Source organism: Periplaneta americana, chromosome 8 (genome assembly GCF_040183065.1).
Source record: "Periplaneta americana isolate PAMFEO1 chromosome 8, P.americana_PAMFEO1_priV1, whole genome shotgun sequence".
NCBI classification, from domain to species: domain Eukaryota; kingdom Metazoa; phylum Arthropoda; class Insecta; order Blattodea; family Blattidae; genus Periplaneta; species Periplaneta americana.
The window spans coordinates 20711196-20727471 of record NC_091124.1 but is presented as its reverse complement, the minus strand read 5'-3'; the positions used below and the strand labels follow the sequence as shown (position 1 = coordinate 20727471).

At 34.1% G+C, this 16276-nt stretch overlaps 1 protein-coding gene across 3 annotated transcripts in view; it reads left to right on the top strand.

The window, feature by feature from the left end:
- LOC138704544 (pleckstrin homology domain-containing family D member 1-like) overlaps nucleotides 1-16276 on the top strand; it is a 267332-nt gene that overhangs the window by 11286 nt on the left and 239770 nt on the right. For all 3 annotated transcript variants that reach the window (XR_011333366.1, XM_069832545.1, XM_069832544.1), the window contains exon 5: nucleotides 6188-6240. Coding sequence is in view for 2 of the 3 variants with exons in the window: in XM_069832545.1 (XP_069688646.1) it covers nucleotides 6188-6240 (53 nt within the window). In the remaining variant the exon portion in view is untranslated. The remainder of the gene's footprint in view (nucleotides 1-6187; nucleotides 6241-16276) is intronic.

Genomic DNA, 16276 nt, shown 5'->3' with positions numbered 1-16276 from the left:
CAGGTCTTGTTCTAGATGTCTCGAGGTCTTTTTCTAAGTTAACTAAATATCGCAGTCTTGATTTTCCCACTAGCTGCGTTCATGTTGTAGTTCTTCAAAAATTCTTATTTTTTTCCTTCTAGGGCTTTTACTATATATCTATTCTATCCAGTTTAGCCGTTTTGCTCTGATTTTTGCAACTGTGTTTGATTCTATTATGCAGAGTCTGTTTCATACACAAGCAATCAGCGATTTTTTATGTAGGCCTATGCCATTTATTTTGTCTTGATATTAATTTACTTTTCAAAATGTTTAATAAAGCATAATAACATAAATTTACATTCTCAGTTCTAATACCAATTTCTTCTCTTATACGATTGTTCTCGTATTGTTAATCGAATTTATTTGTGCTCCTAAGGTATTTAAAATTATCAGGTCTTTGCAATGTATTTATGTTAATATGTAGGTGATTGTATGAAATGCTATGCCATATGTGTAGTTGGTTCGTTTGATTGTTGTAATTTCTTTATAAAACTTCATATTTCTTTCTGCTATTAAATGTGCAATAAGACCATTAAAATATGGTAACATTTTGCCAAAAGACAAAAAAGAGTTACTGTCAGAACTTAAAATCTCACATCGTAACAATTTGTTCGTATCACGTATGTTATAATCATCATCTTCTTCTTCTTCTTCTTCTTCCCTAAGAGTGTCACTATCGTAGCATTGAAGGATTCCCTCAAATCCACTTTCAGTATAATCCCTGATTTTATATCTGAAAATTACTCTTTATAGTAAAGGCATTCATGTATATCATCGTTGTTTCTACAATAACTCCTATGTGACATATTTATCGATGTTCAGATTTTTGCCCTATTAAATAACTTAAATAGTGATACAGGAAATAATAAAATCTCCTGTATGTAATTATATTTCTCTCTTTCGAAAATGTAAGAATTCACAATCTCCTTTGTACTACTGCCATAGAATGAATAAATGTGTTTTCCTTCCTACTGAACAATTTTATATTTTGCACATAGGAGTTATTGCAGGAACAACGACTATATGTCACAGAGGTTCATAGGAAGAAAGAACACAGAATTCTCATCATTTCTTGATTTCGATATTAGAAGAGGGTTATGAGGGAGCACCATGCTCTCCCTCCACCTTATATCCTAAAGAAGGACTATTTACAGTACCCAATTTTAAAGAAGGCTCAATGGACCTCATTGCTGTTCTGGAATTTATGATAAGATGAAAAATCCCATTTCCACCTGGGATGGAACTCAGGCTCTTCCTATCCATAGCCTGTTACTCTGCTGATAGAACCAATTCCTGTCTGATATACTTTATATACTGCTACTGATTACTGAGTAATTAACATTTGTTTCTTCTCCATTACTTAAGTTGAAATTTTAGACAAAGATTTATGTAGAGAAGTCGTGGAATGACAAAAGTTAATTTAAATTCACCTACTTAAAAAGAATCAAGCATCACTAGTTTGCAAGAATGTGATTTGTGAATATTATATAATACTAGCTTAAAGTACTCAGCATTGCCTGGGTTTTCTGTTTTGCTTCTGTTTTTAGTAAGCTGAGTGTTAGACTTTTCAGAGCTATCAGGACCTCAATCAATTTTTGATATCTATTATAGAAGTCAAAGCCCAATATTACACAATTAATTACTGCTCTTACTCTTTGATCCTTGTCATTGCTTTTTACTCTTTGATCCTTATCATTGTTTTTTCTTAATTTTTTTATAATAATAATAATGGCTTTATTTAACCTGGCAGAGTTAAGGCCTTAAGGCCTTCTCTTACACTCAACCAGGAAGCATATAAAAGCATATATAAAAATATTAAAAGGAATATTCTACAATTTTAACTCAATAGTACATTCCTCAGCTCCTATACTCATGTGTAGCATTGATTCAGTGATCAGACAGGCTGTGCTGATATCTATTTCATATAATTTTATGTTCATGTGTGCTTTCATTTGGCCATCAAATTCAGCTGACAATATATGAAGGGTTCACAGGAATAACGATCAAGGTCCATTTTAGAAAGTTTCGAGAAAAACGAATTTTAAAGTTTAAGCACTTAATACTTAGTTATGTGTGTATTTAATATAAATTGACGTAGTGGAATGTCAAGAATGATGATTTCTTATTACTAGCTAGACCACATGATAGTACTTTCTTTCCACTATAAGATAGCATTATTAACTCAATTTCGATTTTTGATGGACCTTGATCGTTTTTCCTGTGTACCCTTCATATATAAGAAATTCCCTTGTTCTCAGTCCAGATGCTATAGGGTGTCATGGTGAGCTAAAATATGTTCTTCTTTATCGTATTAAAGAACAAAATATGTGTATACTGCATATTATTATATAAAATTTCAATGAGGACTTAGAATTTCCTACCACTTGGTTCTTATACACACATTTAGGAATCGAAATCGGAGGGAAAAGAGGCAAATTAATATCATAATGGTATTATGCGCCCAATAAAACACAGGATATCAAATTGTACTTCGATTAGAGGACTTCGGATTTTCCTCCTCCTAGAAGTCACCCCATGGACTGTCATCTTGGGTTAACATTTCCTTTTTTCCGTATCAAAGGAAAGAAAAAAAAGATGCTATTTATTCGTCATATCCCAGAAACAGATATTACTGCTTTCCCGTGATAGGATGAAACCATGGGAAGGGGTGGTTTATCCGTACGGTATTTTAATATAACCTATCTTTTTTCCTGGTTGTAAAGGTTAAGTATGCAAAATTTGGTAATTATTGGTCAAGCATGTAGATTTGTATGATTAACTTAAGAGCAACAGACATCAACTAATTATTCCAATAGTTAATTTAAAAAAATAAAATCAAGTTTTATAATTATTATTGGAGATTTTTCCTACCCTTTATTAAAGAGTATGTAAGAAAATTCTGTGTCTCACTCTTTTTCCTTTCATTAAAATAGCACGTTAAATGTATGTGAACTTCTGTGCCAGTTACGCATTTTTTATAATTTGGAAATTATACTTTTCTTGTTAGTTCATTATATTGGTATGTTATCATATGCGTTTGTGTAGCAATCTCAATGTTTGCATTACATTTCGTAATGCATGTTTCCATTTGGATGTAGCAATATGAGTAATTGAGGAGGATGTGATTGCAGGAAGTTGTGAAACTTTCTCTCTTGAATTTTTACATTTATTAGATTAGTAATGGTCCTGTAGGCTTGCTGTATGCTGAATTATGTATTCCAATATAAAATATTAACGTCTAAACTAAGTTTATTAGCACTCTTTACTTTTTCGTAATATTTATCTCTCTAAAACTGGTGTATTTCTACTAATCTAAAAATGTACTTGCAGCTTTGTATTCGTAGGAGTTTAATTTGTCAAAACCTAGCCAGTGGTTCAATGAGCTTGTAAACATATTTATGTGCTTAATTACTCTTTGTACTTTGTGGCAGCAAGATTTCTAAATAAATAACATTTAATTTGTTTGCAATCCAAAATAACTTAAATTAAGGGGTAATAATGCTGATTTTACTTTCATAATTTACTGAATAAATCTGAGTAAAATATAAATAATTACAAACAACTCTTACAACAAAAAACGAACTGGCCTGGATGGCACAGTACGTAAAGTGTTGGCTTTCTGTGCCCGAGGTTGCGGATTCCATCCCAGCCTAGGTCGATGGCATTGAAGTGTGCTTAAATGCATTGTAGGCTTTTTACCATTCTGATTTACTAGAAAGATAGTTCACTTTATGAGCTAGCAGATGGGACCAAAAAACAAAAATAAACAAAAGGTGACTTGACTTGTTCTTTCTGTGCACTGGTCATAATATACTGGGTCATCCATATATCTCGGGACTGGAGCTGTGTGAAGTGCCTCAGCCGATAACAGCAACGAGTTTGTGCGGGCAGGATGGGAGTGACCTGCGGGAATAACTGGTTTATTCAAGGTCTCGCAACGCAGTTTGTTCTGTGTTTTTAGTCTGCCTACATGAGGAACTCCTTCATGACCAGAAATTAGGAGTGTGATGCACTGTTTCCGGTGAGAGAATAATAGACCCACTTTTTTTGAGGAAACAATTAATAGTGATAGAATATTGTACGAAATGGAAATATAAAAATTGGAAATTTATCCTTCGAAGAGGTGGAAAAATTCAAATATCTTGGAGCAACAGTAACAAATATAAATGACACTCGGGAGGAAATTAAACGAAGAATAAATATGGGAAATGCCTGTTATTATTCGGTTGAGAAGCTCTTATCATCCAGTCTGCTGTCCAAAAATCTGAAAGTTAGAATTTATAAAACTGTTATATTACCGGTTCTTCTGTATGGTTGTGAAACTTGGACTCTCACTCTGAGAGAGGAACATAGGTCAAGGGTGTTTGAGAATAAGGTGCTTAGGAAAATATGTGGGGCTAAGTGGGATGAAGTTACAGGAGAATGGAGAAAGTTACACAACACAGAACTGCACGCATTGTATTCTTCACCTAACATAATTAGGAACTTAAAATCCAGACGTTTGAGATGGGCAGGGCATGTAGAACGTATGGGCGAATCCAGAAATGCATATAGAGTGTTAGTTGGGAGGCCAGAGGGAAAAAGACCTTTAGGGAGGCCGAGACGTAGATGGGAGGATAATATTAAAATGGATTTGAGGGAGGTGGGGTGTGATGATAGAGACTGGATTAATCTTGCACAGGATAGGGACCGATGGCAGGCTTATGTGAGGGCGGCAATGAACCTTCGGGTTCCTTAAAAGCCATTTGTAAGTAAGTAAGTAAGATATGTCCGAAACATTTTGCAACCCTATTTTGTTGAATTAACCGAGAGAGAACGTAGTTTCGCGTTTTTTTCAGCAGAACTCTGCGACAGCTCATACAGCCAATGTTTCCTTGCAGGCAATTCAGGAAGTGTTTGAGGATAATGTTATCAGCAATCACATATGGCCCGCACGGTCCCCTGATTTAAACGTCTGTGATTATTATCTCTGGGTATCATTAAAAGATAAGGTGTACAATACGAGTCCACACACTTTAGAGAGATCTATTCAATTTCTCAAAAAGAACTAAGAAAGGTGATGGATAATTTCCTAGACAGATGCCAGAAATGTGTGGAAAATGGAGGCAGTTCCAGAATCTCCTTGCGTGAGATGGGTGAGTACATAACTTTTCAAATAAGTTAACATTTATTAGGCAGTCAGTCTAGCATAATAAACTGTTAAACCAAGGCACAGCTGGAAACGATAGCTCATTACAAACAACTCTTACAGCTCATCAGCTGGCACAATCCCTGCCCCCCAGCCCTGATCAGACGATAATTGGATGACCCAGTATAAAAAACTATGGTTTATTTAACGATGATGATCGCAACTGCAGAGGTTATATCAGCGTCGGTGATGTGCCGGAATTTTGTCCTGCAGGATTTTTTTTATATGTCAGTAAATCTACTGACATGAATCTGTCGCATTTAAACGCACATAAATCCCATCGACCTGGGCCGGAATCAAACCCGCAGCCTCGAGCACAGAAGGCCACCGCTGTACTGACTACGCTACCCATGCCGATGACTCACTATATTTTGTGCATTTTAAATATAAGTAGGTACTTAAATTTTAAATGGAATTATAGTTACATTAAAAATACTGTTATTGAATAACCTGCGTGTACACATACTACAGGGCTGTAGTATCTTACAAGGACATTACGTTAAGAACCCATAATAAATAAAACAAAATTAATATATTTAATATAAATATCTTAATTTGTGATTTATAAATATTTTTACTGAATAAGTAATAACTGCTAGGCTTTGTCGACACTAGTCAGCCAGGTAATTTACCATAATATTAACACAGTAAAGCAGTTGATACTTATTCACTGATTATGCAAGTGTTAAAAGAGTGTATCCAAGAGTGAAAAATATTTTTATTTCGTAATATTTGTAAGGACGGACTGTTCTTGTTGTTTCGGTTCCCCTTCCCTCCCTCCTTGCAGAGTTACTCCAGCCATATCTGAAAATGTTTGCAGATGCAGATCCTTGTGTACTTTTCTCAAAATTCAGTGCCAAAGAAAATTTTAAATTATGTACTATATTTTTTAAATCCATGAAACTGCATAAATATACAGCATTGTCCACCTATTTTAATTTTGTCACAATTAATCAGCAGATGCTGATTCCTTTACAGACAAATTACATGAAGAAACCATAGCACTGAGAGATGAGATTGACAAAAATGAGGTATGCATCTCCTTGTTTTTTCTTTTTCTGTTGGTTGTGCAACTGCATGAATATGGTATTGGGTAGAATAATCTTCTCACAATACGAGTTTGGTAATGGATAGATAACACATCTGGCAACACTGGTGGATAAAGGCTGCTGCTTTGTCTCCCTCGCGACCTTTGTAGCTTGCCTTTCGTAACTGTATACGAGTACAGCCTCAGCAAAATCATATAACCATGCAGTAACTAAATATTAAATGTTTGAGTAACACGAATGCGAATTATTTACGTTGTTATAATAAACTTTGTGTTATTTACATGTATCTTGTTATTTCTTATGGGTGTAGTAACTTACATATTAATAATGTTAACATGTAGATAACAGCGCAGACCTTTCAAAGATGTGATAGAAAGTTACATTCTCTAAGATGCTTGAAGAGAAAGTGGAAGTTGAGAAATAAAAATACAGCCGCAATTTTGTTTCGCATTTGTGTCATCTTTAATCGGTGATCGTGCAACTCTGCTTTAAATCAATATCACAGGACTTTATATGTTTCTACCGGTAAAAATAATAAAATACGATGGAGAAAGAAGGGTACCTATGTAAGGCGCCTCAGAACGTACTGTATGTTTGACGATAAATAATTTAGAATCTATCCCGCTAATCGATATTTTGAGTACAGTAATAGTGTTCTTAATAATTATAATTGTAGTTACTGTTTCCTTTAAATGAAAAGTTCAATAAAAACTTTACTAATAAGCAATTTCTATAAATTTAATTTTTAACTGAAGATTGTGAAAGTATCAGTTTCTCATTAAATATAAACTGCAGTATGTGGTATTACATTTCATTTCAGTTTGATTATATAAAGAACTTATTATTATGCTGGTTAATGTTGAACATGAACACAGTGCCAGCTCCTGGTTAAAAAGCAGTGTATTATAGTTTATACCAATAGAATAAGGCAATAATACTGAAATATCATTTCCACATTTATCATTATTGTCATCATCACCGGTATGATTAATTTCTGAGTATTTTGAAAATGACTCTGCTACAATATATATATATATATATATATATATATATATATATATATATATATATATATATATATATTTAACAGTTAATTCTTTTAAGTTGTAACGATTCTAGTGAGAATATTGAAATCTAATGCATAGCGTCGGAACACAAAAAGAAATATTAAACCAGTTCGTTTACTCGTGGCAGCAAATCTCATGACACATTAAAGGCTGGTCCACAATAAACCGGAAACGACAACGAGAACGTAAATGTTGTTAAAATAAATGTATTTAAATATGAGCATTCACAATCAACTTTCACGTTTCCGTTCCCGGGCTCCGGCAAGCTTCTCGTTAATTGTGAATGCTCACATTTAAATACATTTATTTTAACTATATTTCCGTTCTCGTTGTCGTTTCCGTTCCCGGTTTATTGTGGACCAACCTTAACAGAGAACTGCTTGCGAGGAGCCAGGTGTGAGGTAATAATAAGTCAAACGTAGGCACAAAAATAAATTTATTCGTATTGTCATGTGCTAGAAACTGAAGTAGTACCAAGACTCCTGAAGTCGCGGACAAGAAACGCAATTTTTTTTTTTTTTTTTTTATGAAACCCATATTAATTTACAGTATCTGAAGAATATGTACAGTGAGGTTAGTTGGGGACACTCGAGTTTTCGTTCCGTTCAGAGCCGGGCTGGCTCTGGATGAAAACTCGAGCGTCACCAACTAACCTCACCGTAGATTTGCAACACATCAAGATTATAGGAAGAAGTTTTTTTTCTAACGGAGTTCATATTAATAGTATATTCCGGAAGGGTTATTTCACTGTTGGAGTTTTATTTACCAAAATGCTGAAATTACAGACTTTCTTTTCTGTTCGTTGTCGATGCTTTTTTTTAAAACCCTTACGGCGATTATTATGCTTAATTAAAGGCTAGTTCACAATAGACCGGGAACGGAAACATTGTTATTTTTTTGTGAGCATTCATAATTAATGAGAAGCTTGCCGGAGTCCGGGAACGGAAACGTGAAAGTTAATTGTGAATGCTCGCATTTAGCCTGAATACATTTATTTTAACAATATTTCCGTTCTGGTTCTCGTTATCGTTTCTGTTCCCGGTTTATTGTAGACCAGCCTTAACTCTTAAATATCGCTTGGGTGAAGAGTATCCCTTCATTTACTAGACATTCTGCCTTGCTAATACGAGTAAATCGAAACTTTCATTATGTTTATGTATTTGCTAGTTAGGAAGATATGATTTGCATTTGTTCCAGAATATTATTTTTACAACATTCGTTTTGCATATAAATCCGGTCTCTTAACACATTACAAACATCTTGTATGAATGACGTCATTGCAATAAATACAGTATTCGAGCAATTGTATGTAATGCAGAAATGTTTCGTGATCAGAACTTACTTTAATACATTCAAAATGTAATTCAGTGATTGAAGGTGATTGATTGTGGAAATAACTTTCATTTGATAGTCTATTCTTGTAACACGAATATCCGTTATCTATGTAGCCTATATGGATACAAAATTCTTCCTTCTGATATTTTCTTATAAATAATAAACGTTTATTTATTTATTTAATTAGAGAATTTTCATGGTAAAGGCGTTTGCGTTTACGTATAACCAGTTACTAGTTCGACAGTTACAATGTTTTGAGTCAGAGTGTACCGTCTGCGTCTTTTCACTCTGTTAATGTGTTGCGCTTCGTGGATCGCAAAGAAGACAGCTGTGTTGAAACCGGTTTCTACCATCTTGCATTCTTTTGTCTGGTGCAACACAACCGTCATGAGAAGCAAAGCAAATGGCTTTCCCGTTAAGCCAGGGAAAATTTACATTCACCTGAAAGACTGGAACTGGGAAGCAAACAAACTGAAAGACTGTTGGAAAGTAACGATAAAATTTCGGCAACGGTAGACCTTCAATGGTCGAGTTTTTGGATATTCAGTGGGCCTGAATGTACGTACATCTTAATCACTTTCCCGAAATGTTTGCATGTCTAATTGTATTTTCGAACTTTGATGGTTTTAAGGCCACATTATTATTATTTGGATACAATTCTCCACATAGGAATCAATCGACACATTTGAACTGAGAAACATTTACCGAAAAGTGTTTATAGTACGTAGTAAATTTAAAGTCTGGACTTCGTCGGTTCAAAGTTCAAATTTTAATTTTACTATATTTTGCAGCGAAATGATGACTCATTTTAGGAACAATGACATGTAATTCATTTTTTTTTTCAAAGTAATATGGCTTCCATATCGCTATTCCGGAAGTAGCATCTGTATACAGTGTGGTGACTTGGAACACGCACCATAGAGGTTTCAGAGCTAAAATGTATATTTTCTTATATTAGCTCCCCTAATTTATTATGGAAGAAAATGTCATTAAAGTTTATTGTAGAGAAAATAATTCTGCATCCAATCACACCATTAAAACAATTTTTGGCTGAGAATGAAAAATACAAAATACTCCTGCCACAGAAACTGCACTAATTTTTAATGCATGCTAATCATAGTTGGCCATGGATTAATGAAAACAATTGAATGCAAAGATATTGTTTATGGTTCATTTGTTACTCTGAAAAAAAAAATGTATTCCATGAAAGAAAAAGTTCAGATTATTAAATGGTATTATACTGGAAACAGTGCTCGTAGAGTATTTGTGATATTCAGTCAGGAATATCCATTAAGACCGGCACCATCACATTGATGTCACATTCATTTGTTTCACCTTTAAATGTTATTATAACTGGTCACAACTGGTTGGATCCTAAACTATTTTGTTTTAAACATAAGTATCAGTTTTCCATGACCTACTGTAATTAAGTCTTCATTAAAGATGGTTATAATTACTTTTTAATTTTAATTAATTCCAAACACACTCATAATCACAATATTAATTAATAAAACAAACGGATGTAGAATTTTTTTCCCTCCACAAAAATCTTTAATGACATTTTCTTCTATAATAAATAGGGGAGCTAATATAACAAAACATACATTTTAGCATTGAAATCCCTATGATGCGTGTTCCAAGTCACCACCCGGTATATGTTTGCCCACTCTTCTGTCTTCCAAAATAATACTCATAGTCTACTCCTGTTTCTTATATGTTTATATTCATGTAATTTTATTTTCATGAAAATACAAATCTATACTAATAATAAATCTGTAGCCGAAATTTTTCTGGTAATTTTCGATTTTCCAAAAATAATTGGTCCTAACATATATAATTAACCACCCTGAAACCGAAAATAGCTTTTTTGAAATTTTTGTTTGTATGTCTGTCTGTCTGTCTGTCTGTTACCTTTTCACGCGATAATGGCTGAACGGATTTCGATGAAAATTGGAATATAAATTAAGTTCGTTGTAACTTAGATTTTAGGCTATATGGCATTCAAAATACATTATTTAAAAGGGGGGTTATAAGGAGGCCTGAATTAAATAAATCGAAATATCTCGCTTATTATTGATTTTTGTGAAAAATGTTACATAACAATAGTTTCTTTAAAAATAATTTCCGATAAGTTTTATTCCTTGAAAAATTTTGATAGGGCTGATATTTAATGAGATAAATGAGTTTTAAAATTAAAATAACTGCCATCTAAGGCCGTGTAATGAATTAAAAAACAAATGACTTCGTCTATAAGGGGCCTTGGACAGCAACAATCGAAAGCTATGAAAGATAGCCTACAGAGAATGTTTCTGTGTTTGTATGAAGTAATATCGGAAGCTAAATTAACCGATTTGTATAATTAATTATTATTTCACCATTGGAAAGTGTAGTTTCTCTAGATGGACATAATGCTATAATGTTATTACAGTAACTTCTGATATAATATAATATAATATAATTTAAGTTATTTGAAGGGTTCAGAACCATAGTGGGCCAAGCGCCATTTACTGAATACGTAGAAAACAAGGGTTAAAATTAAGTTATTACCATAATTCAATGGAAATCTATAACAAGTAAAATAAAGTATACACATTAAATCTAAATGATGTCAATGTTCATTAAACTATGGTTGCATGTAATAAAAATTAAGAAACATGTTAAAGGAATTGTCATTGCACCAAATGAGTGTCTCTGGACCAAAATGGTCGCATTTTAATTATTTGGATGCAATTTAAATTAAGTAACATATTAAACGATTTATCCTTCTATCAAACACGAATGTTCCCTGGATCAAATGTCCTATTTTAATTATGTAATTACTTTATATTTATTTCTAACGGGTGCAGCGGAGCGCACGGGTACGGCTAGTTTAAAATAAAAGAGAGACATAAGCAAATAAAACTACAAAGAAAGAAAGAAAAATTATATCGCGAAACGAATATAGAGCCCAAAAACACTCTTTTTTTACGCTGTGTGTGCATAATAATGTGACTTCATTTGGACGCGTGGCCGGTTGCTCGTCCTTGCGCTGCTCGTAACTGGTTATGTCCCCTTCACACTCCCGTCTCTCAGTGTGCCCGCTAAATCAGTTGAAGCGAAGTCTTTGTGCTGTACGGCAGTTGATGCTTGTTTTAGTGTGTTTCTACAATGTGTTAATGTTATTATAATGCCAAAAAGTCAGTATACTTTAGAACACAGAATCTTTATGTATGATTCCTATGTGAAAACAAACTCTTGTAGAGAAGTGAGACGGCGATTTATAGACAGATTCCCTGCTATTCGTGCGCCTCACAGAGAAACGGTTCGTAATCTTGTGAAGAGAATTAGGCAAACGGGGTCCGTTCTTGATAAGAAACCGAGAGTAAATCGCCGTGTTCTTACAGAGGGAAAACTCGATGAGATCGGGCAAAAGTTAGAACAAAGTCCAAGCAAATCTCTGAGAAAACTTGCGGAGGAATCAGGAATTTCGCAAACCTCGGCTTGGAATGCCACTAGACTTTTAAAATCCCCATTGGGCCGGCACACTGAAACACGTGGTCTCACAGAAACTGATTTAGCAGGCACACACAGAGACGGTAGAGTGAAGGGAGACACAACCGGTTACAAGCAGCCCAGCGCAAGGCCAAGCAAATCCCCCGCCAGCCGGCCACGCGTCCAAATGAAGTCACTGTACAATGACGCAACTGCAAAATTGGGGTGAATATTAAAAACATTCCTATCTGACTAGTACTATTTAAAAGTAACCAGAAATTATGCTTTGCTTTATTTCGATTTGTCATAATGTATATTTTTATCAATTATTTATTATATTTTATTTATTCATGTATTTATATGGAAATAAGATTATGTTTTTTGCTTCTCCTGAAAAACATTCAATGTTGCACTTACGTCGTTGTTCCTTCGGAACAGCGACATAATAGGAAGACCACGATGTATAATTCATCTATTTAAAAAAGAATGTGAGTTGGATTCCCTGAGGAAAATCCACCGGCGTCCATGGTTATGTATTATTAGAAAAAGGCTCTTTTTCAATTTTCTAAGGAAAGAACTTCATAAATGAATATTTATTTTGTGCGAGATCGTGCGTATTTGCTTGGTTTCCGCACAAAACCAATCCGCGGTAAGTCTAAAATTCCACATTCAGTATTCCCAACCGAACACACATAACAATTTCCCTCTTCTTACCGCTTAAGTGGCATATTGATTTTACTGCTTTAGGGTTTTAACATATTATTTTTAGAGACGTTCAATAGTAATAATTGTAAATTGGGAACTTACCACTGCAATTTCTCCTAAATTGCACTGTTAATTATTGTTTTTAAATATTTGCAAAAATTAAGTAAACTCTACAACTCCACTAAAGTTACTGCATTAGTGATGCAAGTAACATTAAGGAAGCCGTGAAAAAATCAACAAGATTCCAGACTCATCATAGACTGGGGGGGGGGGAAGACAGATGTATATCACGGCCTGCTGGAGTATAGTAAACACAGAAAACATTTTAAAGCAACAATATTGAAGATAGATATTTTTGTTTTGCAAATTTGCCGTCATTGAACAGAAACCAAGATGGAGATTTCATTGCAACTAATTAGAAATTCCTCTTTCAGGTATGTAATAAACGATCTTCGCACAAAATAATGTACGATACACGAGCGGTATGTTTTCTTTCAATTCTCGGAAATTAAAAAAGCTCAACTACGTTTCGCTTTTTCAAACTTTTCCTCGAACATGAAAACTTCAACATACCGCTCTTGTAACGCATATTACTATTTCACGATCATGATGTGCATGATAGGAATTTAATCATAATAGTTATTATGAAGTTGTTAAAGATGAGTGAATATTTTCATTGCCAGTAGTAGTATTTTAATTTCGAGCTCAACAGACTGAGATAGTAGGGATTACAAAGACACCTATAGTAGTAGGAGTTGTAATAGGTTTATACACATTTCACAAATTCTTTACACGGTTGCACATACCTGAGTCCTGGTAGAAATACAGTATTGAATGGTATGGGGTGAGGGCGAAATATGAACAAGACATGAGCATTTAGGCCACTGCTATAAATCCATTGTGCTAGATACCTCCAAATGTCGAAGTGAGCCTGATAATATCAAATATACAAAAAATTCTCTCAAATTTAGGAATTATATCAAAACGAAATTAATAAAATTGTGTCCCTACAATCTTGAGGATGCACGCATAGGCCCTCGAAATGAATAATGTTTTTTTATATTTGACTTATTTTAAATTAAATTGTAATTGTATATATTTGACCATGTCTATGCATATATTATGCCTTCGACAATAAAGTTAAAAAAAAAGAGCGAGAAATGATCGACATATTTTGCCCGGAGCCCTCTATCAGAGCATGCATGGTTCTTTTACGTGGCCTAAGCTACAACATGGGACTCATATTCAGGGCGCGAATTAACGGGGAGATTATAGGAATTTCCCCTTGTTGGAAAGTTATCCCCCTCTCATAAATTCATATTAACATCCTTGCCAGGGAGAACTTCTACCCTCCCCCCACAAAACATAATTGTTTTAATACGATTATGTGTACTTTATAAAGTATAAAGTAAGCAAAGAAAATACTATTGATGTATTATCATCACCAGCAAGCTGACAATAATCAATAACTTAGGAATTACACATCTTATCTTAAGCCTGTTCAGCGATATAATTATTATTATGCTCAAGATGCAAGACAAGCAACTCAGTACGAACGAGCGTTGAGCCGTATGGAATGGTGATTATAATAATTTTATGTATGATATTCTCTATCTAGGATTCTATTCCTCATCAGAAATCTTAATTCGCACCATGCTCTTATTGACCAGTAAAATTCATCGTCCTCGGATCTAGCTGCTGGGATGATAACGAGGGTTGCCAGGTCTTCAGAATGCAAATAAGGGACAGCTGCAACATTTAATTCGAGGAAAATATCAGGGACTTCTAAAAATAAGAAAGAGAGAAATCTAAAAGCACCATCAACGACCATATCATATTAGCATGTTAAAGCAAAATTAAGGAAAATTTACGGGTACTTTAGTTTTACGCCATTAAAGCTGTTATCTTACGAATCAACAATCAGTTTATTTGTATTACCGGTAATAACATTTAGAACGTATCTAGTATATTAATCAGGGTGCGAACTGAGTATTTTCTGCAAGGGGACACTAAAATGTTAAATGCCGATAAAAGTACTGTCCACAAAAATTAGCAGTGTTGGCCGACTCGTAATGTTTCGCGTTCAACTTACATTAAAGAAATGAGAATAGTATGTACTGCATTGATAACATAATATAAAATATGCAGACTATAAAGTATACACCTGAAGGGAATAAATGCTGTCCTTGACAAGCAAGTTAATACCTTTGAAAGCGGGGGCATCAGATCCTCCCTGGCATCCCCCCCCCCCGTCAATTTGCATCATGATATTAATGAATTGTTAAGTAAATGCTCAATTATACAACGCATCCTCTTTGTTTCATGCAAAGGAGGAACACTCATTTTGCCTTGAAACATAATTCACGTCTTCATACATAAAGTGTACCATCCTATAATCCAGCAATTTTATTACTGTGTCAGTAATCATGCACAGCTGTTGCTTGGAAGTATTACTTTTAACGAAAATAGTAGCAACTAAAGGTTTACATTAAATTTGCTTAGTTGTCACGTTTCTAAAGACATTGATGTTAATAAAAGAAAAAGTGTTTTTCATAATTCTACAACACGATATACATATAAATAGTAGGTAAAAATAAATAATAAAAAAAATAACGTTAGCCGTCTGACATAATTCCGTAAATATGGGACTTAATTCCGTAAATATGGGATTTTTTATCCCCGATGAAATTCATTTATAGAAGACGAGCTTTCCCGGTCTCAAATACGATACATCTGGCAACTCTAATGGTAACCGCCTTGCCACAGAGAAGACAAATTGGCTTTGATATGATTATAATAAATTATAGTATAACAAAATATGGAGGAAGAATAAGACATCTTTCAAATCTTGTTGATAATTTTGCATAATTGTGTCAGGTGACGTCTTTGAAAACAGTTTTTAAATCAAATATACAGTAGATTGCGGTTGCCGAATAAATTCAAGAGTTACATGTATACGTATTGTATTGATTGTCAGAACTATATATACAGTACTGTAACTTTCTGTTTCTTGGAACTGATGGTGGTCGGTCGGGACGGGGATGGTGTAGCCTAATACTCTTTCCAAATATATTTTCAAACAACATTCTTTCTTTCCTTCCCCATCCCTTCAACCAGCACTGCGTGACTGAGAGGTTGGAACTATATCTTTCTCTGTCACAGGTTCAGTGGTATGTAACGGTATTATTTCTTAATCCTCTGAACGAGAGAAGAATGTCGTCTTTTAACCAATTTCATCCCTTTCACCTCCTTGTTTAAACTGGAGTAGTGCTTCTTCATTTCAGTTATTTCTCGAGTTTTAGTAGGCAGAAATATTAAGTGTAAATTTGTAATGGAAAATCTCAATTACAGCAACATGCACGTATTGCTTTACATTTTTAGTATACATATTTTTCTCATATTACATATTTCAGTACATGTTTTTCCTATTTTTTTTTACA